Genomic DNA, 27,887 nt, shown 5'->3' on the forward strand with positions numbered 1-27,887 from the left:
TTCGTGATTTAGTTGGAAGAGCGCTGCAGCCTATTCTCATCCAAAAGTATTATCTGTTTTCAGTGGGGAGGGCTGTGAGCCATACCTTTATTTTCCATCATTTTAGCTTAGCTATTTGTTTTTCTCAATGCTAAAATTTATGAGCTAGAGTGAAATGAGAACAAAACCTTGTGACAACTTGTAGCATCTTGAGTTCTCTGTGAGGAGGCTAATACAAGTAACAAAATAAGAAATAGTAAATAAATTGCTGACTACAATTAATTAAGTCGCTCAGTCGTGTCCAACTCTTTGCGACCCCATGGACTGTAGCCCACCAGGCTCCTCCGTCCATGGGATTCTCCAGGCAAGAATACTGGAGTGGGTTGCTATTTCCTTCTCCAGGGGATCTTCCCTACCCAGGGATGGAACCCAGGTCTCCCGCATTGCAGGCAGACGCTTTAACCTCTGAGCCACCAGGTGGCCATCGACTATAATTAAAAGCCTGCAATTATCAAAAGGATAGTTGGGAAATTTGTGTGAGATAATTCAATGCAGAATGTTTTTGGTATAAATTAAGTTAGAGTCCACTGGGACTCTTTAACCTTAAATCGCTGAGCAATATTCCAGGCTTATATGGGCTTTCAGGTGGCTTATGGGCTTCCAAGGTGGCTCAGTGGTAAAGAATCTGCCTGCCAATCAACTCAGGAGATGGAGGAGATGCTGATTCCATCCCTGGGTGGCGAAGATCCTCTGGAAGAGGGCACAGCAACCCACTCCAGTATTCTTGCCTGGAGAATCCCATGGACAGAGGAGCCTGGCGGGCTACAGTCCATGGATTTGCAGAGTGGGAACACGACTGAGCGACAGAGCATGTACAATATACTAGTATTGTTGATGGACGTCTGAGGTTATGAAATTGTTTCAGCTGTCCATCAAATAACCCTTCTGGCTTCACAAATAAACTCGATGTAGATTCATTTCTGGCAGCAGGCATGTGGAGGGTTGTGTCTCAAATAGCATTTGAAGGGTTGTAATAAACTGTTATAGATTGTCCTATGGACTGCCCCCCCCCACCCACCCCGCCGCCACCAACACACACAACCCCACCCCGGAGTCAGCTAAGTGTCTTTCCTAAGAAACATTCCTGAGCTCTTGGAAAGACCGCCTCATCTCTGTGCCCATCTTGGACTCAAGCTCCCTCCAGCACTGGCATCCTCGAACTGTCATGTCGTATACTCTTGACGCATCAATCTCCTCTCCAGAACTAAGCCCCTGGGAAGACATCTTCCCATCTCAGCGTTTGGGGCCCTAACACGATGCTCGGCTCCAAGAGGCGCTGTAGAAGGGCGATGCGGAGCCTCTTCTGGGGATAGAGCATGGGACGGACAAGCAGCTCTGAAGTGAGGCAAGGGGGACACCTTGGCTCTGCGGGTGTGTCCCAGACTGTGACCGAGGGTGGAGGGATCAGTCGCAAGAAAGATCAGTTATCAGCCTCTAACCCTGCGATTCGTAATTAACGAAGTGTTCGCGGAATGATACTGCGGTTTTGAAGAAGTCAAGCTTGAGGGAGGAGAAAGAGCCAGGGAGAGGGGAGAGGAGCCCCGGAAAAGCAGCAGAAGTGGAGAAGCCGATAGGCGCGCCCAGGTTCCGCGTGGTCTTTCTCTCCTCGGAGCCGCGTGGGGCTCCGACTCCCGCGCCCCAGCGCTCGGTGCGCTGTTGCCGCGTGGAGCGCCCGCGGCGGGGACCTCTCCTTGCACTGCCATCTTCAGGTGTGGCAACTCCAGGTCTGCCTAACCTTGCCAGGCGGGAGGCCGTCCAGTCCTTCAGGAAGAGTCGCTGGCCCCGGGTTTAGGAGCCTTCACACTCCTTTTATCGTGACTATCTGGCAGTTCCAATAGAAGTATTTTTCAAACCAGCGGTATTTACAGGGGCAAGACTGGGCTGCTCCGTGGAGCCTGGGACCGTATCAGCCTATGAGGTAATGGAGACATAATTGGGGAACAAGGTGGAATTAGTGTCATCCCAAATGATTTAGTGCCTCATGTTAATTTCACTGGGTTTTGTCCGAAGAGCAGTGGAGTCACTCGCCTTGCGGAGCAAGCTGCCGTCAGAAAAGATTCTTTTCGAGCATTTAATCAAGTTCAAGCGCTCGGCCCTTGAACGTTGCAGGAGCAGCTTCACGTTTCGGCCTTTGAAAAGGTATCGTAATGTTATTGCTTGTTTTGCTTCTAGAAGCGGCGGGTTTAGGAAATGACTTGGGCGGGTTCATCTGTGAGGCCGAAGACACTGACGCGCTCCCCAGGGACCCCGGCGGCTTCGCGGTCATCTCGAAGGTGCCAGCCAAGCGTCGGGTCCCGCGGGCGTTCCTGGCGCGGACCCCTGTGCCCAGGGTGTCCGGCGCCGTCCTAGATGTCTGGGGACAGTCGGAGGAGTCGCGGGGGCGGAGGGGGCGGGCGGCGGGACGGCGCGGTAAGAGCATGGAAACGGGGAGGGAGCCTGCCTGCGCCTCGCCCCTCCGTGCCAAGGACACCGTCTCGGAGGCGCGGCTCGCTTCCCAGGGTCGGACTTTCCGCCCCCGGAGCCGGGCAGTGGAGGGCCAGCCCCGTCCCCTTCCCAGCTTCGGGCGGCCCCCAGGGCTGAGTAAGCCGGGCGGAGGGAGACAGCAAGGATTTCCTGAGAGCGAAGGGGAGGAGGAGGGGAGAGGGGCAGGAGCCCGGAGCCAGGACCCTGAACCTGCAGGTCGGTGCCCCCGGGGCGCCGCCGCCCGCGCCTCCCCACGCGCGCTCCCGCCCCCGCCCGCCGCGGCCCCCGCCCACTCCCGAGCCGTAGGGAGTCAGGTCCCGGAGGAAGAGGGTAGGTGGGGAGGCGGATGAGGGGTGGGGGACCCCTTGACGTCACTGGAAGGAGGTGCCGGGGTAGGAAGTGGGCAGGGGAAAGGTTAAAAATCGCCCCCGCCCTCGGCTCCTCTTCATCGAGGTCCGGTGGAGGCTCGGAGCGCGCCGGAGCGACACTCCTCCTGGCTCCTCCCAGGCGGCGGCGGCGGCGGCGGCGGCGGCTCGGAACCGGCCCCGGGGCTGGAACTCAACGGCCAGAGAACGCCGGGCTCCGAGGATTACCGGGGGAAGTGGCTGTCTCTTGCTGGGGCTGCGGAGAGGGGCGCCCGGGGAGCAGGGCCGGCGGCGGCGGCGGAGCGAGAAGGAACCGGCTGCGGTGGGCGCCAGCTAGGAGCGCGGGCACCGGGCGAGCAGGCCGCGTCGCGCTCACCATGGTCAGCTGCTGGGACACCGGGGTCCTGCTGTGCGCGCTGCTTGGCGGTCTGCTGCTCACAGGTGAGGCGCGGCCGGGCACCCCCCGGGCGGGTTGGGGACAGGGCTCCGAGGGGATCGGGACACTAGTTGCGGTTTAGCCGCCTGGGGCCGTGACGTCCTTTCTCCTCCGGCGGGCCGTCGGGGTGGGCGCCCCCGGAGAGCCGCAAATATTTGGGGTCCGCGAGCATCGCCGCGCTCGGCTCCGCGCTGAGGCGGCCCCTTGGCGCCTGGAGACCTCCCGCAAGCCAACTGACCCCCACCCCGGTTCTGGGCTCAGGGAGTGCCGTGAGCTCGGACCTGCCAGACATCCAGAGCCTGTTCCCAGAGGGCCTGGCCGGGTCCGCCGGGGTCCCCCCGGAACAGCGGCTCCGAGGATGCCTGCGAGGCTGCCCGGGGGCTGGGCGATGTTGGGCACTGACGGCGACGTAGCGTCTCCCGAGGGAAGGAGGTGAGCCCTTGGGGAGGGGATCGCGTGCCCGGCGGGAGCACACAGATCCCAGGAGATGGCGACAGCTGGTACCCTTCGAGCCACTCAGGGCTCCCGAGCCCGCGCGTCTCGGGGAACGTTCCCCGGCGTCGACTGTTCGCCGCCGCTCGTTACTCGCGGCGCCTGAGCGCGCTGCGCGCAGCCAACCGGAGTGGAAACTCGGCCAGGGGTCTACTCGCCCAGGTCGCTGACCTGAGTGACCTTGACCGCCGACGGCAGTTGAGGACCCAAATCCAGTTAAGTTTCAGAATTGCAAGTCTAGTTTTTTAAGTTCTGAAAGGAAACGATTTGGAACAAAAGATGCGATTTGAGGAATCGGTGAGGTCCGCGCCTTTGCCCGGTGTTGGGGAAACTGGCGGCGGGACCAGAAGGTTGCCCCCGGGTTAGTGTGGAGGTAGCCCTCAGCGGGGCGCCAAAACTCTAGGGCATTTAGGGGCTCGAACTCGCCGTTTCGGCTCAGTGGCCAAGATCCCTAGTTCAGCCTCGGTGGGCGCAGGGAGCCAGGTTTTGGAGCGCCTGGCTTTTAATCGTCCTGGGGCAAAGATACAGTGTGAACTAAAATGCAGTAACATAAAATAAGTTATTGCAAAGATTCTTGAGAAGGAAAGCGAGAGGGCTGGCATATATATTTTTTAATGTTTGTTAAACTCAAAAGGTAGTAACAGTTAAATATTCTTTCTCAGTGGGAAGACTAGTAATCCTTCAGTTTCTAAATAACAAGTAATGCTTCCAGTTAGATGGATGAAACTGTTAAACCGAGAGGCAAAACGGATTCGTAATTGGAGAGAACGCGCTCTAAACTGGAAGTGTTGCTAAAACAACTATATTGAGTGGAGTACTGCTTTTTTACCTCAAAAATACATTTGGGGGTTTGCAAAGTCACGATATTTTGAAATATAATTGCTTGGAGCGTTTTAATTACATGAAGTCCATCTGTCTATTATGTAAAAGTAAATCTAGGTAAATTACTGTGAATCCAAAACATGGAGGAAAATGTATATGGTTTATTGGATTTTCTGCTTCACACAGATTTATTTTGTTTCAAAAACTAGCAAAGGATAGCTCTGTTCGTGGTTAAAAGCAGCTTAGATCCGTGGAAGCTTTTCTGAACCGCAAGTGAGATTCTCTTATGATTCCTCTTCATTTTACTTAAATGAGGCAGAAATCTTGGAACTCTTTTGTGAATTAAAAAAAAACACATTTTTATACATATGTGTTATAGGGAGAAAGCGGGAGAGAAACATTGGCATGGTGAGAATGTCTTCACCTGCGTGTATAGGAAACGTTCTATCAGCTGCTCGGGTTTCTAATTGCTAATGGGGACTTTGCAAACCACACAGGCTTCTCCCCAGGGTGCACAGCTGTCTCCCTGTAAGATAATCAGCTACCTAATTTCTAAACTTCATCAGGGCTTTCAGACTGAGGAAGGGGCTCCTGTCTAGGGAACGGTGTCTAGATAGGGGCCAAGTTTCTGTTCTGTGGATTTTTCAGGTTCCAGCTCTGCTCACTGTTGGGTGCTATGTAATTTTATGAGGTATTAATAGTGTGTGGGTGTGCACTGAGATATAAAATAATCAGAGGTTCTTTAATACAGAAGAGAACGGCCTTCCCCTGCAAAAAATATATTTACCTTCTTCCAGATATCCTGGGAAATAAAAACATATCAATAATTCAGATACTTCCAGGTCCTCTTTATTGCAAATTCTTCCTCTAAAAAGGATACTAGTCTTCATTTCTCCAGCTCACAATCTCATTTTCATATTTTAAGGCACCACACCTTTGCGAAAGCCACAGACCCTTTTGGTCAACTCCCCATTTTTCTTGCATTTTTGAGCAGCTAACATGTACAACTTGCTACAACTAATTGGAAATACCTCACTCGCAAATTTCCTGAGGGGAGCTAATGATATAAAATCAAAATGTACATGACAAAAATTCTCATTTCCAAAATGAATGTAACCTTTCAAAAGCCAACTAATTTGCATAGCAATTTTTCTTGTTTTCACCAAAGTTTATGAAGCCACACTCTCTTGGTTTTGTTTTCCCAGAATTGCACGTTTGGAATGTTAATTACAGAGTACCTTTGGTGTTCCAAATGATGGATCACATTGCAGATAAATTGTAGGTGGTCGCCTACTCTAGTTCCTGAATACTTTGCCCTTGTTCATTTACTATTTTAAGTTTTTTCTTTCCCTATTAAATTCTGTGATAGGCTATCCAGTTGCTTTTCCACTGTCAACTACAAATTGGCACTTGCCCTGGGTGCTCAACACCTACCTCCACAAGGATTAAATCATGTGCTAATGCAGCTGCTGACCTTCAACATCCCCTGGAGGAGCTCAGGGTGGGAGAGCATGAGTGAGGCACCCTGTGCTGGGGGAGAGACCAGCAGGACAGGTCTTCAGGTAGTTAGATATTCTCAGGAGCCGATTTTACGAGCCCAATTCTTGTATCTCTCCATATCTAGGCAATTACTAAAATCCTGCATGCTGATGACTGTTCCTCGTGACCAGCAACAGCTTCGTGAGACTAGTCGAAACCTTCTGGAAGAATATGTGGCTGGTTTCATGTACTCCCCTGTCACCAAAATTTCATATATACTGACCTTCCGCCCTGCTTCTTGGGAGCAGTTTCTCAGAGCTGTCTGAGGTGCTTGCTGTCTCCCGGGCTGCAGTCCTCACTTTGTCCCAAGTTAAACTGGCAACTCGCATGTTGTGCATTTTTTAAGTCGACATTGGCAATAAGTCAGTTTTGTGTTTTCCTATGTAAAATTCAGATGTTAGGATAGGTGATTACTTCTAGGGAAACTTCGCCAACTCTCAAAAATCAATGAATGATTCCAGGAAATAGACCGAACAGTGTTTCTTTTTCTCCCTCCCTTAACTGCATTGCCTGTAGAATGGGTGATAAGCCCTGCAATGCCAGAGCTGGGGCTGAAAGGACGATCGGACTTTACCCTGCTGTTAGTAATCATGTTGGATTTGCTTAGTCACTAGTGAAACACACCTGATTCCAGCCGATTAGCTTTCTCTTTGCTGCTGCTGCTGCTGCTGCTGCTGCTGCTAAGTCGCTTCAGTCGTGTCCGACTCTGTGCGACCCCATAGACGGCAGCCCATCAGGCTCCCCCGTCCCTGGGATTTTCCAGGCAAGAGTACTGGAGTGGGGTGCCATTGCCTTCTCCGAGCTTTCTCTTTATCAGGATTCAAAGAACTGAGCTGTTTAGAGGATGCCCAAGGCCAGTACTGATCATGATCTTGGGTTTTTGTTTTTTTCGACACTAACAGAATCTTAATGAAATAGAGTCTGATTCATAAGTGTAGTTCCATGATCTCTTCTAAGGAGACCAGTCATTTAAAAACCCATATATGTTTCTTGGCTTTTTAATTAATCCTATTTGCTCCCCAAATAACTTAAAAAGAGTTTCTGATTTTAACAAGGATGCTAAACTTATTTAAGCGTGAACCTATTTTATATGACTTTTTAGAACAGACCAAAGAATCGCTTGGTTTTTAATCAAGGAGATAGTCTAAATCTCCTTTGAATGTATACAGTATAGAAATTCAAAATGATATTGCCCCCAAAACAGTTTTATATCAACAAATGGTGTCCTTGAGGAAGGCTACCCAGTTGATCACAAAGTTTTAACCGATGATTACTCTGGCTTGGGAATCCTGCACAGCAAGAACAAATAACAGTGTAAGTAGCTTCTGTAGAGCTTTAAATTGAGATGTACATGCGAGTGAGTGTGAGAATAGAATGAAGGAAACTGTCTTGGCACCTGGGTGTTAAATGCAGAGCTGGCTGGCATTAGTCTGGTCTTGGTTCAATTGCACAGTCAGGAGTTGGATATCAGGTAAATATCATGATTTTTCATTGTGGCTAGGGGAAGAAGAACATTTGAAATAACACCGGGCTTAATTTTTGTTAAGTAAAAATGTGTCATCAGGAATGGTTAAAAACATCTGTTGGGGTTGGTTTAAAGGACCTCGTGGAACAGTCCATTCTGTTCTGTTGGCCTCAGTCTTCTGGGGCGGCTTGCAAGGAATGACAAGATCTCCTGCCAGATGCTTTCCAGGTTCATTGTTGATTCCTCACACACTTGGGTGCCTTGGAAATTGCATGCTGCTGATGAAAGGACTGGATTTTTATACCAGATTGAGAGAGGGGAAGGAAATGGGAGGAATGGGGTGATGGAGGGAGGGCTTGAAAAGAAAGCCTCTGGCTTAGTATCTGGGACTGCAGGGGGGTTTCATTAAGGAAATGGTCCCATTGAGTCTGCTGAAGATAGTGGACTAGATTTCCTGCATTGCTGCTGGGCGGATGTGGGGGGATGTCAAGAATTCCTGGGGATTTCCCATCAGTCTTGGTAAAGCTGGCTGCCGGAGAGCCATGTCTGATTATTGCTCCTTCGCTTGATTTTGAGCTCCTTGAGACATCTGCTCTCACTTCACAAATGCATGCACTGTGAGTGCTCGGTGGGACCTCACGGGTCCATATACTCTTTCAGAGATGAGCAGTTTAATGGGTTTTTTTCCAAGGTCAACAGCTGGCTGGTGGTACACCCAGGAATAGAACCTGGTGTTCAACTGACATATAACATTTCTTCATTTTTGTATTTCCTCTACCCCAAACAAAGTAGAGATGTTCAAATATGTGTGTGCTAAGATTTCTTTTTAAACGTTGGCATCTTTTTTAAAAACCTTATTTTTTTCTCATTTTATCAAATGTGTTTAAGTCTTCTTTCCTATCATCAATACATGAATACATATTTTTACTCACATAAAATTAGGATCATATGAACATATTGTAGTGGTAGATGTGTGTTTATATGCTCCCCAGTGGGGAAAAAAATCTATTTAAATTGCCTTTTAAACTTAAAACATCATTCATATTTTAGCGCATCACCATTAATACTTTACAGTAGTAGTTTTAATGACTGTAGCGTTTCATGGTATGGCTGTGCTGTAATTTATTAAACTAAGCTAGCATCTTTTTTTTAATATGAGAAAACTTTAAAGTCCCTAAGGAGTTTAATTAAGAATATCAACATGATGGCTGCTTATAGTAAACTGAAATATTTGGTGAGAAGACTAATGTTTCTTGTGAGCAGTTGGAATCCCCCTTTTGAACTGCTGCGGCTTGAATAATTGTGGCTATGGCACTGGCTTCATCTCTTACCACTTCCCTCCACACACCCCGTGCCCCAGCCACACAAACTACCCTCATCAAAGAACTAACTCACCGTTCTTTAGATGGGCTTTCCACTTTTCGTGCTGTTTGCCTGCAAGACCCTTTTTTCTCTCTGCATCTTTTCTTCCCCTGCCTTCAAAATTCAGCTGAGAAATTCCTGGCCCAATGAGCTCCTTCCTGTAGCCCCAGACTGAAGAACTGGTTTCTTCTACTGTGTGTGGTCTCTTCTTATAGCCCCTGTGTAAGCCCCTCCTCCTGTTCTCATCTTGCTTGGTTAGAGTTCTGTTCATGTGTCTGCCCTCGCTCTTTGGAGTGGAGAGCCCATGTCCTAGCTCTCCTTAGATCCCTGGTGCCTAGTTTCATGCCTGGCATGGATGTGCTTAGTAAATGTTGGAAAAAAGGAATGAATGATGTAGCCACAATATCATTTCAAAGAAGAAATTTCTCTGGCCAGCTATGAATTTATTCCGGGTCATCAGTACCCCTGCCTTTCGTGGAGCTCAGTTAACAGTGGATTCCTTGAAGAAGTTGTTTCTCAATAGACAATATTTGTCTTCTGTTGTGAGTAGCTAAGATCTGGGAAATGAGTTGGGATGTTGAACTCTGAGATGCCTGTGTCCTGTGAGCTCACCGGTTCGGTCACCATGCTTCCCTGAGGCTTCTGGGCCAGCAAGGCTGGGTGGGGGGGTCCGTGCAGCCCTTCTGTCCCAGCCTCTACGAGAGGCCAAGCCCTCCTTTGTCTTTACCCCACAGTGCTCTATGCCGTTTTTACTGTACTATAAGCCACAACTATTTATTGCTTTAACTTACTTGTTCTTGGATAGACTCAAACCTGAGTCACTGGGTGCTGCACCCTGTTGCAGATCTGAATGACAAAGACACACTCAGAATCAAGCCTCTGTTTGGAAGGAGCCTCGATGCTAGTTGCCTAGCTTCCTCTTTGCTTAGAATAGGTCTTCCTCAACCATTGACGCACATGGGTTCCTGGCAGGATCAGCCTACTAGGCGTGAAACGTGTTCTGAAAAAATCCGGAATGCCCTGATCCAGCCTTAAGCTGGTGCCTCCCTTCCCCAGCTCCCATTCCCAACTCCATCCTCTGCACATGCCCACAACATGCTTCTCAGAGTGTGGTCCATGGCCCAGCATCCCCTAGGAACCTAGTGAATCAGAGCCTGCGTGTTAATAAGGTCCCCAGATGTGGTTTTGCACATTAGAAATGGAGAAACACTGATTTTAGCAAAGGGTTCTTAGCTCTGATGTCAGAGTCTCACTCTTCTTCACCAACATCTTAGTGATGACCTTGACCTGTGTGACCAAGGGACGAGACCCGGGCCTACCAGGAGCCTCTTCCAGGTCCCATGCCGTTCTTGGGCCCTGTCTTCTGTTGGGACACCTGTGACCTACTTCAAGACTTCCCTCCCGCCACAAACTCTTAGATTTAGCTTAGACCTGTCATCAGAGCAAACAGGAATACCTTCACCAGACCCTGGGTCTTAGAAAGTAAGGGCCTGGTGAAAAATACTATATAATACAATTTTTAAAAGGCATTAAATAGCTTTTGACCACAAATAAAAGTTTTACAAGGCCTTTGCTTCTGAAACAAAGTCACTCGGTATAAAAAGCTGGGACGGTGGGCATCGCTCTCTGTAAGCTGTTGTCAAGGGCACGTCACCAGCTCATCATGCTGTCCTGCAGAAGATAATACACCTGTGTGCGTCCTACTGGCTTGAAATGCCAGACACTTGCCTCCTTCCTCGGCTCATTTATTGCAGATCTTGGCAAATGCTTTTGCCTTCTCACAGGTTACCACTGTTGCTTACAGGTCCTTTTCTTAGCCAGGCTGTCTGTCCTTCTATTTAACCAGTGTGAATGTGTTTCCTTTCAAACCACAGACCAACCACCCATGTGGTCAACACAAGCAAAGTGTAACAGTGATCAGGTCCTTTTGTGAAAAAGAGGCCTGAAGTGAACCTTGTACAAATGAAAAGCCTTGGCTTCCATTATATGCAGATGTGAAATCCCTTGAACTCAAGGCCTCCTTTGGCAGGCCTTGATCAGTAATTAGGCTTCTAGCAGAGTTTTGTGGAAACCCTTTTCTCTAGGGTCCTCAGCCTAGACTCAACATTAGAATCATATGGGGAGCTTAATTTTTAGAATCCTCTCGTCGTGGCTGCGCTTCTGACCAATCCAATTGATCACGAGTTTTTGAGTGGGACCCAGGCATCAGTCATGGCAAAGCTCCCAGGTGATTCCAGTGGGCGGCGAGGTTAAGGGCATCGTACTATCATGATTCAAATCACCTGGAGAGCTCGAAGGGCAGTGCTGGGCCCAGATTCAGTAGGTCGGGGTGGGGCCCAGTATCTGCACTTCTAACTAGATCCCCGGTGGTGCTGAGGCCTGAGGCAGAGACCATGCTTTGAAAGTCTGTCTTTTCTGATCAACTTGACTCTATAACAGGCTGTAGGTTCATCCGCCTCACTGCAACTGAATATAGCCGATATTAACATGTGATTGTGGAATCTAGAAAAATGGTATTAACCTATTTGCAGGGAAGGAATGGAGACACAGATGTAGAGAGCAGACTTGTGGACGCAGAGAGGGAAGAAGAGAGTGGGACAAATTGAGAGAGTAGCGATGACATATATACACTCCCATGTGTGAAATAGCTAGCTTGTAGGAAGCTGCCTGTACAGTACAGGGAGCCCAGCCTGGTGCTCACTGATGACCTAGAGGGGTGGGAGGGGAGGAAAGCTCAAGAGGGAGGAGACATATATATGTGTATATATATATATATATGTATAATGACAGATTTGCATTGTTGTACAGCAGAAACCAACACAACATTGTAAAGCAATTTTCCTCCAATTAAAAATTTAAAAACTACCCCCCCTAGGGGTCAGGTGAGAGGCCTGGCCACCTTGGAGGTACCTGCTCCAGGGCCAGTCTGGAAAAGGCACTAAATTAAATCATTACTGGACATCTAGCAGGGCTTCCCAGGTGACGCAGTGGTAAAGAATCCACCTGTCAATACAGGAGATACAAGAGATAGATGCAGGTTCGATCCCTAGGTGGGGAAGATCCCCTGGAGGAGGAAAGAGCAACCCACTCCAGTATTCTTGCCCGGAGAATCCCATGGACGGAGGAGCCTGGGAGGCTACAGTCCATAGGGGACTCACAAGAGTCAGACACAACTATTACTAGACACCTAACACAAGGTGAGGAAACTGTATCTATGAGGGAGAGTACATGTTAGCAGAGGAATTCTGGAATAAAGTGCTTGGAGTGAGCAGGTCTGTTTTGCAGAGCATCGTATGTGAGTTAGGAGCTAGGACTGAATTGCTGGTCTAGACAGTGAGGTTACCATAGTCTTCCTTCTCTGACTCACACCATGGGACACTCAGCCTGTCCTCCACAGAAATGTGGGTGCATGCCTACAGAGTTCTTGGAAAGATACCATGCTATTGACCTGACCTCCACCCACACGCCGTGGTCCAGCCCTGCTTCCCTCTAAGAAACCCTGCACGAGATTGGCAGAAGCCTGGCAATGCTTTGTGTGTCTGACCGAGCCCCTGTGTCTGAATTCCTCTGCTGGGACCAGCGTCCCCCTTTGGGTGGCTGAATGGTTCCCTGTTGGAGCAGTATGCTCTGCTGACTTTGGGACATGCCAGGGGTCTGTTCCCAGGGGTGAGCAAAGTCGCTGCCCTGTTGCAGACAGAGCTGCCCTCATGCCAGGCAGAACCATGGGTGCAGGGACCCTTCTTGTGAAACTCAAGAGGGTAAGCTGCTGCTCCTCCCCCAGGGCATCTCGGGCCACCTATAGGGCATTTACAACCCAGTGTTGTGTGAACTCTGGACACTTTTGGATACGGAAAGAGCATACCCCTTCCCCGTGGGTGAATCACTGCTTCTCGGGCTTGAGTCATGATAGCATTTGTATCTGTCATGTCTTGCCACATAGCAAGCTGCCCCCAAACATTACAGTGGGCTACAACAAGAATCCGTTGTCTCATGAGTGCGTGGGTTAGAAATCTGGGTGTGGCTCAGCTGGGTCATTCATGCAGTCATGGTCCCCTGGCTTTGCAGCTGGCCCCAAGGCCCTGGCTGTCATGGGGCCTCCTTCCTGCACGCAGCCTTTGCTACCCAGTCATCTAGCCCGGCCTCCTTCCTGGGGGTGGAAGCCATCTGAACTGGTGACACAGCCTTGGAACCCCTACGGTGCCATTCCTGCCACACTGGGATGGTCAGAGCCGTCCTAGGTCAGAGGGGTGGGGAATTTGATTCTCTCTGGACGGGAGTTGGTGCTGAGGCTGTGGGCGCAGTCCTCAAGGAGACAAAGGACAAGAAGCTGCTGCTCTACTTCAGGCGACTGATGAATGAAAATGTGGATTAAGCAAGAACTGTTTAAACAGTGTAAATTTGGAAACCTTCTTTGTAGGTTGGAAAAATCTCAAGTATATCCTGTATCCCTCCTTACAGTGAGGTCTCATGTCCACATCTTCCCAAGCCCGTGAAATATTTTTATATCTTTCATAAATCTAGTTCATTAACTTAAGGTATATAGAACCTGAAATGATGATAACTTGGATTGAAAGATTAGTTATGTGCCTGGAGTTGATAAAATTATATCAATGAAGAAGGGGAAAGTGCTGTTTAGTGCTTAGCCCTTCTTTTCAGTCTGCTAAGTCGCTTCAGTTGTCTCCAACTCTTTGTGACCCCATGGACTGTAGCCTGCCAGGCTCTCCTGTCCATGAGATTTCCCGGGCAAGAATACTGGAGTGGGTTGCCATTTCCAATGAGAAAACTGAGGCTTAGGTAAATTAAGTACTTTTCCTAAGATCACAGAGTGCCTAAGAATTAATACTTAAATAAAGTAAAGATGGGCCTCCCTGGTGACTCGGTGGTAAAGAATCCACCTGCGAGTGCAGGAGCTGCAGGAGACATGGGTTCGCTCCCTGCGGTCGGGAAGATCCCCTGAAAAAGGAAAGGACAACCCACTCCAGTATTCTTGCCTGGAGAATCCCATGGACTGAGGAGCCTGGCAGGCTACAGCCCATGGGGTCACAAAGAGTCAAGCATGACTTAGTGAAATTAAATACTTCCCCTGAATTGGAATCATTTCAGTCTGGTTCTGTCAGACCCCAAAGCCCCCTCCTCTTAGCATGCCTTACAGCCTAAAGAAAAGGGGAGAAGGGAAAGAGCATGGCTGAGACTGTGCTAGTCTTTCTCCTCCTTCCAAACCATTCTCTCCTTGGAGCTTTGCCAGCTCCAAAGAATGTGAGACTCCACTGCGACTGTGGCCTGTGGTGGCCCTGGGAGGTTCTACTGCTGTGTGCAGCAGACTCCATTAAAGGCTCCTTTAAGACAGAATTTCCGTCATCTGGGTTTTCTTATCATGGGCTATTCAAGGCCCTTCCAAAAAATTCAAGTCGGAGAAGGATCTCCAAAGCCATTAAGAACATGACTGTCCATAGGCTCCCAAAGTCCTCCCACATGGAGCTCTAAGTGACCTGAGCCTGCACAGGGGGATGGCTGAGGCCGGCGGTGCTTTGATTCCTTCGCATCAGGTTGGTCCCCGGACAGGCCGGGCTGCCCTCTGCCGGGTTGTTTCTGGGAATGTCTGCTTTTTGCATTTTAGATCCCAGAAACCACAGAGACCTAGAGCTTTTTCTTAATGAAGCTGCAGTCAAGGGGAGGACCCTGATGCTTCATGAGCTGGGGCTGGGGAGAAGTCTATCTTTGGGGGCGGAATGTGCATGTCACCATGAATCTCTTGAGAAACGTCCATCCGTTTGCACACTTTTAACTTTGTTTTATGAATGGAAACCACGGATGTTACATTCAGATGGAGTGTCCGGGCCAGGAAACCTAGATCTTTCTGATTTTGAAATCAGTACTCTCACCACCAGCAATTATCTGGAAGATCTTGAATGATGAAATCTAGGAATTAAGGAAAAGCAAGGAGTTTGGTTTTCAGTGTTTAGAATAAAAAGTTATTGTTTCCCTGTGGCTCTGTCAGTAAAGAATCCACCAGCAATGCCGGACACCTGGGTTCTATCCCTGGGTCGGGAATATCCTTTGGAGAAGGAAATGGTTACCCACTCTGGTATTCTTGGTGTTCTGTGTTAAGATTAAAAAGCTGTTATGGGGCTTCCTTTGTGGCTCTGCTGGTAAAGAATCCACCTGCAATGCGGGAGACCTGGGTTTATCCCTGGGTCAGGAGGATGCCCTGGAGAAGGAAATGGCTACCCATTCCAGTATTTTTGGTGTTCACCATTAAGAGTAAAAAAAATTGTTATGGCCCGTGACAAAAAGACCACTGTCCAAGGGCATTGTGCTAGAGCGAGCACCCATTAGTCTGGGATGGCCATGACCGCAGCTCTGCAGTCCCTGTTTGATTGACAGTCCTTGTCCGGTTAGCAAAATGGTAGTGTTTAAGGCCTGAGTCTCTTCCTTAGATCATTTCTTTCAGACATTCAGACCTGCAAGAAGGTAAGGAAAAGAAAAGCACATTTTACTTCTTTTTGATCTTTACTTAGGGATACTGACACGACTGAGCAACTGATCTGATCTGATCTGATACTTGATTTACAACGTTGTGTTAATTTCTGCTGTAGAACAAAATGATTCAGTTATACATATGTGTACATTCTTTTTCATATTCTTTTCCACTATGGCTTATCCCAGGATATTGAATATAGTTCCCTATGCTATACAATAGGGCCTTGTTGTTTATCTATCCTATATATATAATAGTTTGCTTCTGCTAACTCCAAACTCTGATCCTTTTCTCCCTCCAACCCACTCCCCTTTGGCAGCCACAAATCTGTTCTCTCTGTCTGTAAGTTGGTTTCTGTTTTTTTTAGATAAGTTCATTTGTAGCATATTTTAGATTCCACATATAAGTAATATTTCTCTTCCTGACTTAACTTCACTTAGTGTGATAATCTCTAGTTCCATCCATGTTGCTGCAAGTGGCTTTTTTTCTTTTAATGCTGAGTAGTATTCCATTGTGTATGTGTACCACATCTTCTTTTTCTATTCATCTGTTGATGGCCATTTAGATTATTTCTGTGTCTTGACTATTGTAGATAGTGCTGCTATGAACATAAGGGTGTGTGTATAATAATAATTAAGTGAAAGTGTTAGTTACTCGGTCATGTCTGACTCTTTGCGACCCCATGGACTATAGCCCACCAGGCTCCTCTGTCCATGGAATTCTCCAGGCAAGAATACTGGAGTGGCTAGCTATTCCCTTCTCCAGGGGATCTTCCTGACCCAGGGATCAAACCCAGGTCTCTTGCATGGCAGGCAGATTCTTTACTGTCTGAGTCACTACAGTGCTGCATTGAACATAGAGGCACATATCTTTTCAAATGATAGTTTTCTCTGAATATGTGCCCAGGAGTGGGATTGTTGGGTCATATGGCAACTCTGTTTTTAGTTTTTGAGGAACCCCGACACTGTTTTCCTCAGTGGCTGTACCAACTCACCTTCCCACCAAGTAGTTAGGAGAATTCCCTTTCTCCACACTGAGAGGGATATATTTTGATACCAGAATATGAGCATGTTTACTCGAATCTGAGGAAAAAAAAAAATCCCATTCTGCCACCTAGAGAGAAGTTTTATCTGTTGTTCCAAGGAGACAGTAGAAAGTGTGATCAAAAGACTGCATGGCTTGGATGAAAGTTGTAAGGAGGGGGACTTATATACTGTTGGATTTTTAAGATGGTTTTCTTTTTCTAAGTTGGCATTAGAGAAACTGAAAATACATGTAAACAGGCAGAGAGGCAGCCATATATTGGAGGGGATTGCAAACCATCTTAAAAGGCAATGTAAACCTGTGTTACAGCATTTCATCTGTGCTTAATGGTATTGTTTTCTTTCTGGAAAACTCCAACTCTCTTTTCCACTTATGGTCTCCTGCTGGATCAGATTTTTGTTCTCTGTTGTTATTTGGAAAGTTTTATAGCTTTGAAATCTTCTCCATAGGGAATTCTGCTAGAACTAGAGAAGGGGAGGGGGGAAGTATAGGAGTTGAGTAATTGTATCGCCCTAGAATGGAATTTGTGTACCTACAACTTTTTGCAGTGAAGGAATATTTGACACATATTGTTGGTGTATAGATTAGACCTGGTTCTACCACTCACTTCCCTACCCCATTTCCTGTTCTCAAAGCTGGTAAGTGAAAAATACATTAAGTCCAGCATTTGCCACACAAAGCCACTTTGAAATACAGGAAACTCCTATGCAAGCTAGTTTTCAAGAATTTCTACTTTAGTCCTTTTGGCCTGGATGTTAAATGTAGTGGTTCTATATCCATGTAGAGAGGAGTAGTAAAATTCTAACGAGTAGAAACAGAGTTGTTGATTTTTAGTGTGCTTTATGGCAAGCAGATGGCACGGGATCGCTTAGCTGGACTAATTCACTCACCATTTTGGAAGAGTAAGTCCAAACTTGGGAGGGAAAATTTCTTTAAAGAAACATGTTTTCTGACAGTGTCTTGGAACACTATCTCTTCTGCTCTAGTTTCACAAGGGAAAGCACGGACCATATTGAATTGAATTCTCCTGATGTCTGTTTCACCGCCAGTCATCATCTGAGGTCCATGTCAACCTCCAGCGTGAATTTGGCGTGCGTGGAGGACTCTTTTATTTTAGAGCACTTTTAACATACTCACTTAAAATCTGCCCAAGCGACTATCGTCGACTAACCCATCACGTTTTATTTGAAGATGGGAACATGGTTGTATTTATTGTGCTGTGTGTTGGCCCTTGAGTAAGTGTGTCATTTTGTGATGTGAACTGAATTTTGCTGAAATGACTCACTTGTGTTAGTGAAGAATTCGTGACTGTCTGTACTCAAAACATGTCCTTTAAAAACAAAGGGCACCTAGCTTTGAGATGATCTCTTTGTTGACTTAGGTAATCTTGAACACGTGGTGGTGTTCACCTAATCCATTTCTCAGTGACTCATGTCCTAAGGGGCCACTCAGCGCTGAAAGCCCTTCAAGAAGAACAGCTGGTTTCTGCTTCATCTTCACAGCTGTGAATCTTAGCTGGTCAGGCTTCCCAAATAGCACAGAAGACAGTTGATCGGGAACCTTAATTTGTAGGTACATCAGATCAGATCAGTCGCTCAGTCGTGTCCGACTCTTTGCGACCCCATGAATCGCAGCACGCCAGGCCTCCCTGTCCATCACCAACTCCTGGAGTTCACTAAGACTCACGTCCATCAAGTCAGTGATGCCATCCAGCCATCTCATCCTCTATCGTCCCCTTCTTCTCCTGCCCCCAATCCCTCCCAGCATCAGAGTCTTTTCCAATGAGTCAACTCTTCGCATGAGGTGGCCAAAGTATTGGAGTTTCAGCTTTAGCATCACTCCTTCCAAAGAAATCCCAGGGCTGATCTCCTTCAGAATGGACTGGTTGGATCTCCTTGCAGTCCAAGGGACTCTCAGGAGTCTTCTCCAACACCACAGTTCAAAAGCATCAATTCTTTGGCGCTCAGCTTTCTTCACAGTCCAACTCTCACATCCATACATGACCACAGGAAAACCCATAGCCTTGACTAGATGAACCTTTGTTGGCAAAGTAATGTCTCTGCTTTTGAATATGCCATCTAACTTTCCTTCCAAGGAGTAAGCGTCTTTTAATTTCCTGGCTGCAGTCACATCAGTGCAGTGTAAACATAAAGGTGATGCTATGATTGCTGCCGTTGTTTTTGCCATCTTGGAGAAGAACATTTATGTTGAAAACCATTTCCCCATGGCTCTGGATCATCCATGGTGTAGGCTAGGAAAAGAGATGAGGAGGGACGAGTTAAGTCCTGGCCAAACTGATCCAGGAGGAGAAGCGGGTGGCAGAGGATGAGATGGTTGGATGGCATCACTGATTCAATGGATGTGAGTCTGAGCAGACTCCTGGAGATAGTGAAGGACAGGGAAGCCTGACATGCTGCAGGCTGTGGAGTCACAGAGTTAGACACGACTGAGCAACTGAACAACAACAAACTGGCCCTATCCAGTCATTTTCTTTTATTCCCCTTGTTGAGCGTCCATCCCATGTCTCTTCCATGATTCCAAAACGCACAGTGTGACCTAGGCATGTCTTCCAGTGAGTGTCCACTTGTGCCTTTCTTTCCGCAGTAGCGAATGAAGTCAAGTAGACCCCAGACTTTAAAAAAAAAGCCTAAACCAGGGCATTGGGAAGAGACAATAGGGTTCTCTCTTCTCAGCAAAGAGGTCAAGGAAAGCAGAGCTTTAGAAGCAAGAGAATTAAGAGTGGTTGATAAAAGAGAACAATTGTATGCAAAGTAAAGATGGGTTTCAGAGGGTTTGCAGATTGGGAGGAGAGAGACCCTGGTGTTTCCTTCAGCAAATACACACTAATTCTTCTGGTCTTAGCTTCAACATCATTCTTCTGAGAGAGTCCTTCACTCCCAGGACTCGATGCCTTCCCCCTGACTCTGGTACACTTCCCTCTAATCATCCACTAAGATAATGTAATTTTACATTTGTAAAAAGCTGTAAGTACAAAATTTTATGCATCCATATATACTTAGTTATCTGTTATCCATCCTAAGTTATAAACCCTTTAAAGAAGTGATCTTGTTCTTATTTTTTATTGTATCCTTCTCTTAGGGTATGTTGCTGTTGTTCAGTCTCTCAGTTGTGTCTGACTCTTTGCAACCCCATGGACTACAGCATGCCAGGCTTCCCTGTCCTTCACTATCTCCCAGAGCTTGCTCAAACTCATGTGCATTGAGCTGGTGATCCCATCCAACCATCTCGTCCTCTGTCATCCCCTTCTTCTCCTGCCTTCGATCTTTCTCAGCATCAGGGTCTTTTCTAATAAGTCGGCTTTTTGCATCAAGTGGCCAAAGTATTGAAGCTTCAACTTCAGCATTAGTCCTCCCAATGAATATTCAGGGTTAACTTCCTTTAGGATTGACTGGTTTGATCTCCTTGTTGTCCAAGGGACTCTCAAGAGTCTTCTCCAACACCAGTTTGTAAGCATCAATTCTTCAGTGCTCAGCCTTCTTTATGGTTCAAATCTCATACCCATACATGACTGCTGGAAAAACCATAACTTTGACTATACAGATCTTTGATGACAAAGTAATGTCTCTGCTTTTTAACTTGCTAGGTTTGCCATAGCTTTTCTTCCAAGGAGCAAGCGTCTTTTAATTTCGTGGCAGCAGTCACTGTCTGCAGTGATTTTGGAGCCCAGGAAAATTAAAGTCTGCCACTGTTTCCATTGTTTCCTCATCCATTTGCCATGAAGTGATGGGACCAGATGCCATGATCTTAGTTTTTTGAATGTTGAATTCTATGAAGATGTATAAGACCTTCTAGAACTAAATTCAAAAAAGATGCCTTTTCATCATAGGGGACTGGAGTGCAAGTAGAATATGTGAGAAATATTCAATGGAAGAATAAACGCTGAGGTGGTAGAGCAGAGAGAGCCTCAAGCTGCTGGGGTGAGAGGAAGGGGGTGTTTGGGGATAGAAGTAGGGGGAAAAAACAAGGTTGGCTGACTGTAAAAGGGATGAGAAGAGGACATGAATGAGGGTGATGCATTGCCAGCTTCCTGGAATCGTGGATGGGAGTCTGACCCTTAACTTGCTCAATCAGTTTCATGTCCCAGCCGGTGGTTTCACTTTGTGGGGGCAGCTCCAGTTTTGGGGACCTTACTCCCTCTCTTCAGAGTTCTCCCCCTGGTTTCATGTAACTTCTGCTTCTTGGTTTTGGTCTTGTCCTTCAGAATGAGCTGATTCATAAGTTATTGTAAAGCCTGTTGGCACAGTGGCAAAGAACCCACCTGCCAATGCAGGAGACGCAAGAGATGAGGGTTCAGTCCCTGGGTTGGGAAGATCCCCTGAAGGAGGGCATGGAAACCTGCTCCAGTATTCTTGCCTGGAGAATGTCATGGACAGAGGAGCCTGGTGGGCTCCAGTTCATGAGATTGCAAAGAGCTGGACACACTGAGCACCAACGCATATGCACTTAAAGCCTGTTAGGCCAATGGCCAACGGATGATAGAAATTGGTGTTTGGTTTTATTTTTCTCTTCCATCAGGTGTGTGATATCTTGGATGATCGTAAAGATGCAGATTCTATACCAACTAGTGCAATTGTATGAGTGAAAATGCCCCAGGAATGAAAACCAATTTTCTTCAGGTTTTGGAGGCAAATGACTTTAAAATCTTTCATGGATATTTGTAAGGAAGACTCTAATATCACATATTGGAGTGAAAAGCCTTCAGTCAATTATTTCTTTTAAAATCGAGATACTTCCAGTGGCAGCATACTGCTTTTAATTGGTTCCTTTTCCTTCCAGAAGCTTGGCTATCAGCAAAACTTGTATAACACTAATTCCATCTGAGATAAAGAATTTTTTTGAAGTTTGTAAAATCTTAGGAAGGCCATCTGTTACCTATACTTACTACGTAAATTGAGTCATAAGAAAACATGAAAATTAAAGCAAAGCAGAATTGAAAAGAACTGTTCAGTCAATGCACCCATCACATTGTCTACGTAGGATTAATCTTCAAAATATGTGTAATGAAAGGCAATTGTATTCCAAATTGTTTAATTTAGAAGGAAACTGATTTTGACAACAAACACAATGGTCAAGGACAGTGTTTAATGAGCCTTAGAAAGTATGCTAACAGCTTTCCAAACCTCCATTCCCCTGTGATGGATAACTTTATTGCACACTCTTGGCCATTTAAATCTCAAGGGTCAGAGGGTTTGTATATGTTATTGGTAACAAAGACAGAGATCTCTCAACTTTTCTCTTAGTGAATTTATAAAACACCTCCTTTATAGACAGTCCAAAGAACTCCAGAAAAAAATGTGTTTTGTGTAGTTTAGACTTGAGAAACAATCAGAATAAGCTTGAAATTAACATCAGGACTTTATCACACTCAGCCTTCCAATCTCATTTTATTTCTCCCCTGTTTTTATATGAAAAACAAGTGGTGGTGTGTCATTATTTGTAAGAAAGTAGAAAGTCAGTGTATAAAAGCATGGACCAAACTTTGAGTTAGGGATAACAGCATTTTCTGCTTTTTCAGCTCGAGTTTAAGGTGTACACTTGCCTGCCTTCCTTCATTTTATGATGTAGTTTTTTAAAAATTATTGGCTGCACCAGGTCTTGGTTGGGGTTCACAGGGTCTTTGTTGTAGCACGTGGGCTCTTTCAGTTACCGCACTCCCATTCCTAGTTGTGGGATGTGAGGTCTAGTTCCCTGACCAGGGGTCAAGCCCAGGCCCCCTGCACTGGGACACAGAGTCTCAGCCTCTGGACCACCAGGGGAGTCCGTGTGACACAAAAATGTTAAGGCATCATTTTGGATTTGAAATTAAAACTTCAGCATGGTATATATATTTTTATAGTTAGTAGCATTCTTGGGCTTCCCTGGTAGCTCAGCTGGTAAAGAATCCACCTGCCATGTGGGAGACTCCAGTTCAGTTCCTGGATTTGGAAGATCCCCTGGAGAAGGGATAGGCTACCGACTCCAGTATTCTTAGACTTCCCCGGTGACTCAGCTGGTAAAGAATCCGCCCGCAATGTGGGAGACCTGGGACCAATCCCCGGGTCGAGAAGATCCCCTAGAGGAGGGCATGACAACCCACTCCAGTATTCTGGCCTGGAGAATCCCCATGGACAGAGGAGCCTGGCAGGCTGCAGTCCATGGGGTCACAAAGAGTCAGACACGACTGAGTGACTAAGCAGCAGCAGCATTCCGTGATATGTTCTATTTTTTCCAGAAAGACCTGTGTATGAACCTGAGGATTATAGTGTTACATAATAGGTTATACACAGTGGCTCAACTAAAATTTAAAGTTCTAATTCCTGTCCTTAAACTTTAGCCATTCTATGGCAAACTCCTGCATTGAATCAGTAAAACATTTCCCAGATCTTCTCTGTGATGCTTTCCTTTCTAAAGGAACCCAGAGGGATCCATGTAAATAATATGCCCTTGAATTCAGGGACCCTGCGGCCATTGCCTCCATAGATGCCCGGAACTTTGGCTCCAGACAGTAATGCACACAGAGTATTTGGTAAAACGTTTGGTGGTAGACCAAAGCATAGTCCTAATTCCACATGGAATAGGGAAGACTCTAGATCTTACATTGTGGGTTGCGTGCATATTGTCCCGTGCTCCCAGACTAGTAATCTTTTGTTTAAAAAGAATAATATGGAGGATACCTTTAGCTGGCCTGAAACTTGTAATCCTAAGCCATTCAGAGGTTAGAAGGCTAATATTAGGGCCTTTTATTAAAATGATAGCTATGCCTAATGATGCAACTTGCTCCCTGTGCTCCAGGATCCACCAACTGATGAAAGATAAACAACAACAGGAAAATCTTGGTTGTTTCCAGTAAGCCAAGTATTTGTACATTACATGAATGTTTATTGAATTATGGTCCATATATAATGGAATATTACTCAGCCATAAAGAAGAACACATTTGAGTCAGTTTGAATGAGGTGGATGAACCTAGAGCGTATTGTACACAGTAGAGTAAGTCAGAGAAAAACAAATACCATGTATTAACACGTGTGTATGGAATCTAGAAAGATGGTGCTGATGAACCCCGTTTGCAGGGCAGCAGTGGAGATGCAGTGGAGATGCAGACAGAACAGACTTGTGGACACAGAGGGGAAGGAGAGGGCGGGATGAATGGAGAGAGTAGCGTGGAAACATATGCACCGTATGCAAAACAGCCGATGAGAATATGCTGTATGACAGTTCAGACAGGTGCTCTGTGACAACCTAGATGGGTGGGATGGGATGGGAGGGAGGTTCAAAAGGCAGAGGACATATGTATACCTATGGCTGATTCATGTTGATGAATGGCAGAAACCAACTCAATATGGTAAAGCAGTTATCCTCCAATTAAAAATTAATACATCAAAAAAAAAAAAGAAATTGCACCTCTACTGAGCCTTCTGTTTTTCAGGTGTTTATAACCTGAAAATTGATATAGTCTGGCCTGAAATAACTTGTAAATCGACATGAATGATAGCATAATATGACTGGTGCTTGTAAGCACCTTTTGTGAGATGTATCATCGCCAGTTTTCCCACAGTCTCTGAACAGCGACATTGGGTAAGAGCAGAGGCTGCCAGGCTGTCTGCTTTACATGCGTTTCCAGCTGCTGGTAGAGCGACAGCTGTGCTGAGCCCTCCCCCTAAACCTTCCTCTCTGCATGTTCAGGGTGTTAAGAGCATTGGTTCTGTTCGTCTCCTTCTGTGTAAGCAGAGGAAAGCCCACCATCTTCCCTGAGTGCTTTGCGAGCTGTGTCTTGTGCCCGGTCCACCAGATCTTGACCCTTGCTCCAGGCCTCTCGGATAACTCCCATGACATCGAATGGTAACTGAAAGTGACATCTCGTTAGATAACCCTGGGGAGGCAGTGTGTGGGCTCCCTTGATGAAAGGACATCAGTGTGGGAGAGCGTTTCAGGGGAAGAAAGGTAACTCCTCGGCCGGCAGGAGATTTCTCACTAACCAACCTTCATTAACTCTGATGTCACATGAAAAGGAGCTTGGCCTGGGTACAGGTCACGGGGAGGGTAGACTCCTGATGGTAGCCGGTGACAGGCCCTATGATAAATGAACGCGCCCTGTTAAACCATGACCCTCCGAGAAGCCAGTGTCAAGTAAAAAGCTCAGAGAGGTACCCCCAAAGACGTGCCCCTCGTAAATGCTGACGGTAGGAATGTCCATGTCAGTAGAGGACTTTGGGTAAACGTCTAAAACCAGGCAGAATTTTTTTCTTTTCAGTAACGTGTATAGAGTTTAAGGAAAATGAGTAAAGTCCATCAGCTGTGCGTGGATGGAATGAAGACCTTGGCTACCCCAGGGGCTAATACTATGGGGTGCTTTGTGCCTTGGGCTGGAAGGCTATTTATGGGTTTTGTTGACTGACAATTAAAAACCTAAATTGTAAGACAGCTTTAAAACAAATTATTCAAATAAACATCTGTATAAGGTTGTGTCAGTGGTCACTACTGAAATGAAATTATTTTTTTCACTTGTCTTTTTTTTACACTTGAATTCAAGACGTATAACCTCAGATACGCAGATGACACCACCCTTATGGCAGAAAGTGAAGAGGAACTAAAAAGCCTCTTGATGAAAGTGAAAGTGGAGAGTGAAAAAGTTGGCTTAAAGCTCAGCATTCAGAAAACAAAGATCATGGCATCCAGTCCCATCACTTCATGGGAAATAGATGGGGAAACAGTGTCAGACTTTATTTTTGGAGGCTCCAAAATCATTGCAGATGGTGGCTGCAGCCATGAAATTAAAAGACGCTTACTCCTTGGAAGAAAAGTTATGACCAACCTAGATAGCATATTCAAAAGCAGAGACATTACTTTGCCAACAAAGGTCTGTCTAGTCAAGGCTATGGTTTTTCCATTGGTCATGTATGGATGTGAGAGTTGGACTGTGAAGAAAGCTGAGTGCTGAAGAATTGATGCTTTTGAACTGTGGTGTTGGAGAAGACTCTTGAGAGTCCCTTGGACTGCAAGGAGATCCAACCAGTCCATTCTGAAGGAAATCAGCCCTGGGATTTCTTTGGAAGGACTGATGCTAAAGCTGAAACTCCAGTACTTTGGCCACCTCATGCGAAGAGTTGACTCATTGGAAAAGACTCTGATGCTGGGAGGGCTTGGGGGCAGGAGGAGAAGGGGACGACAGAGGATGAGATGGCTGGATGGCATCACTGACTGGATGGACGTGAGTCTGAGTGAATTCCAGGAGTTGGTGATAGACAGGGAGGCCTGGAGTGCTGCGATTCATGGGGTCGCAAAGAGTCGGATACGACTGAGCAACTGAACTGAACTGAATGCTATAGAAATGACTCTTAGATTTTCTATTAAGGCATGGAGATCAGATCATTTGTATTTCAAATCTGATGATCTAGGGATAACATTGGGTAGCAGAAACTCTAAAGCAAGAAGCCAGTGATTTCTTTTTTGTGGGTCTCTGTGATAAAATAGTTTCATGTAAAGATGAAAAAGAAAATAATCTCTGGGATTACCAACTTTCTACAAATTAGGTGTATCATTGCTGGAAGCAGCTCCCTAACCCAGAAGATCAATAACGCAGTTACTGTAATCTAAAATATCCTGTATTTGTCCATCTAAAAGTCACAGTCTTATCTCTGCCAGGGGTTAGTCAGCAGTGAGTCAGAGCTTTGGCTGTTGCTGAGCACATGTCGGTTTCTGACTCCTGGCATGAAAGGAGTTCTATGTGCCTAAGACTGAAGGTTCAGTAGCTACACACACCATGACCCCTCTCATTTTTACACTAACCTCCCACCGCACCTAACACAAACTTCCCAGAGAGAGACGCGTGTGCATATGCGCAGATGGCTCTGTGTGTGTGCACACACTTTCATAAACATCCTTTCATTTCTTTAGATCCTTCCTTGATTTAAGGCCAGTTGATTTGGGGAGAAAAATAACATTTAAGAAACCAATATTGCTTCTCACTGTGGGACTCACTTGAGTTATGCTGCTGTTGTACAAATTCCCATGCCATTCCCATTTTGATATAGTCTCTAGGTAGATAGAACAGAAGCCCTCTGGTCTTTCCCCATCATGCTAGAGGTGACAGAAAGTGTACTTTATGATGGCCTCCGGTAGCGTGTGTGCCTGTCTGCTACCCGGTGGTGTAATCTTTAAGAGTCATTCTAACTAGTGTGATCAGTTATAAAGGACTCCTCATATTATCTGGCAAATACTTTAATAGAGGCAAGACACAGAAATTAAGACCAAGAGTTAACTTTTTTAATAATTATTAGAGCCCTGTAGGCATTAGCATCTCAAACAAAAGTTTTGGAAGTTTCTGGAAATTTTGGTTCATTTGCAACTGCATTCTTCACCTTTTTCCCACCCCTGCCACCAACCAAAAAGATTCTGAGATTTAGTCTATGAGACTTAAGCTTTTAATAAGCTACATCTTGAGGAAAGAAAGTCTTCTTTTACTATGAATTATGTTTAATTAACCTCATACAACCTTGGTAAAGGCTCATGATCTTAACATCAAATTTTAGAAACATGATACTTGGGCATTCATATTTAGATAAAGAGGTCATTTATCATGTAGGATTATGTACTATTGAAAACATGGTATGCAGAATCAAAGACAGATGCATCTCATTTGAAATGAACTTGATATACGAAGCTTTGCATTAAAAACAAATACATTAGAAATCAGTCATTTTACTATAAAAGGAAATACCAGTAGATTTCTTCCAAGAGCTCTAGCGACATAATTTTCTGTGTGACTCAATTTGTTAAAATTACAGTTTAAATAGTTAAAATTCCATATGCAATCTGAAGCAATTTTAAACTAAAGAATTGCAATTTGGGGAAACAATGTTTTTTGCTGTATGTTTGTAAATCTTCTAATACATAAGTAATGATGTTACTGAACAAGAAGGAAAATTGTTTTTCTAAAATTAGCCTTCTGAAGCTATAAATTGGAGAAACAAAAGTTCAAAATTTAACACTGATGAGGTTATATGTAGCAAAAATTTTCAGAATAGCGCAATGGTCAGCATAACTCTGATTATTTCAGTCATAAGTTTTTTTTGTTGTTGTTGTTGTCGTTTATTTGCTGTCATGTCTGCCTCTTTGTGACCCCATGAACTGCAGCATGCCAGGCTTCCCTGTCCTTCACTGTCTTCTGGAGTTTGCTTAGATTCGTGTCCACTGAATCAGTGGTGCTAACCATCTCATCCTCTGCTCCTCTCTTCTTTTGCCTTCAGTCTTTCCCAGCATCAGGGTCTTTTCCAGTGAGTCGGGTCTTCACATCAGGTGGCCAAAGTATTGGAGCTTCATCTTCAGCATCAGTCCTTCCAATGAACATTCAGGGTTGATTTCCTTTAGGATTGACTCGTTT

At 45.9% G+C, this 27,887-nt stretch overlaps 1 protein-coding gene across 4 annotated transcripts in view; it reads left to right on the forward strand.

Annotated features, from left to right (window-relative positions):
- Positions 1-2,005: 2,005 nt before the first annotated feature.
- The window catches only part of FLT1 (fms related receptor tyrosine kinase 1), a 208,410-nt gene continuing 182,528 nt past the window's right edge, over positions 2,006-27,887 (forward strand). For all 4 annotated transcript variants that reach the window (XM_005902171.2, XM_070380477.1, XM_070380479.1 and 1 more), the window contains exons 1-2: positions 2,006-2,178; positions 2,956-3,308. In XM_005902171.2, the coding sequence (XP_005902233.2) occupies positions 2,021-2,178; positions 2,956-3,308 (511 nt within the window). In that variant the 5' untranslated portion in view covers positions 2,006-2,020. The remainder of the gene's footprint in view (positions 2,179-2,955; positions 3,309-27,887) is intronic.

Source organism: Bos mutus, chromosome 12 (assembly GCF_027580195.1).
Source record: "Bos mutus isolate GX-2022 chromosome 12, NWIPB_WYAK_1.1, whole genome shotgun sequence".
Lineage (NCBI taxonomy): Eukaryota > Metazoa > Chordata > Mammalia > Artiodactyla > Bovidae > Bos > Bos mutus.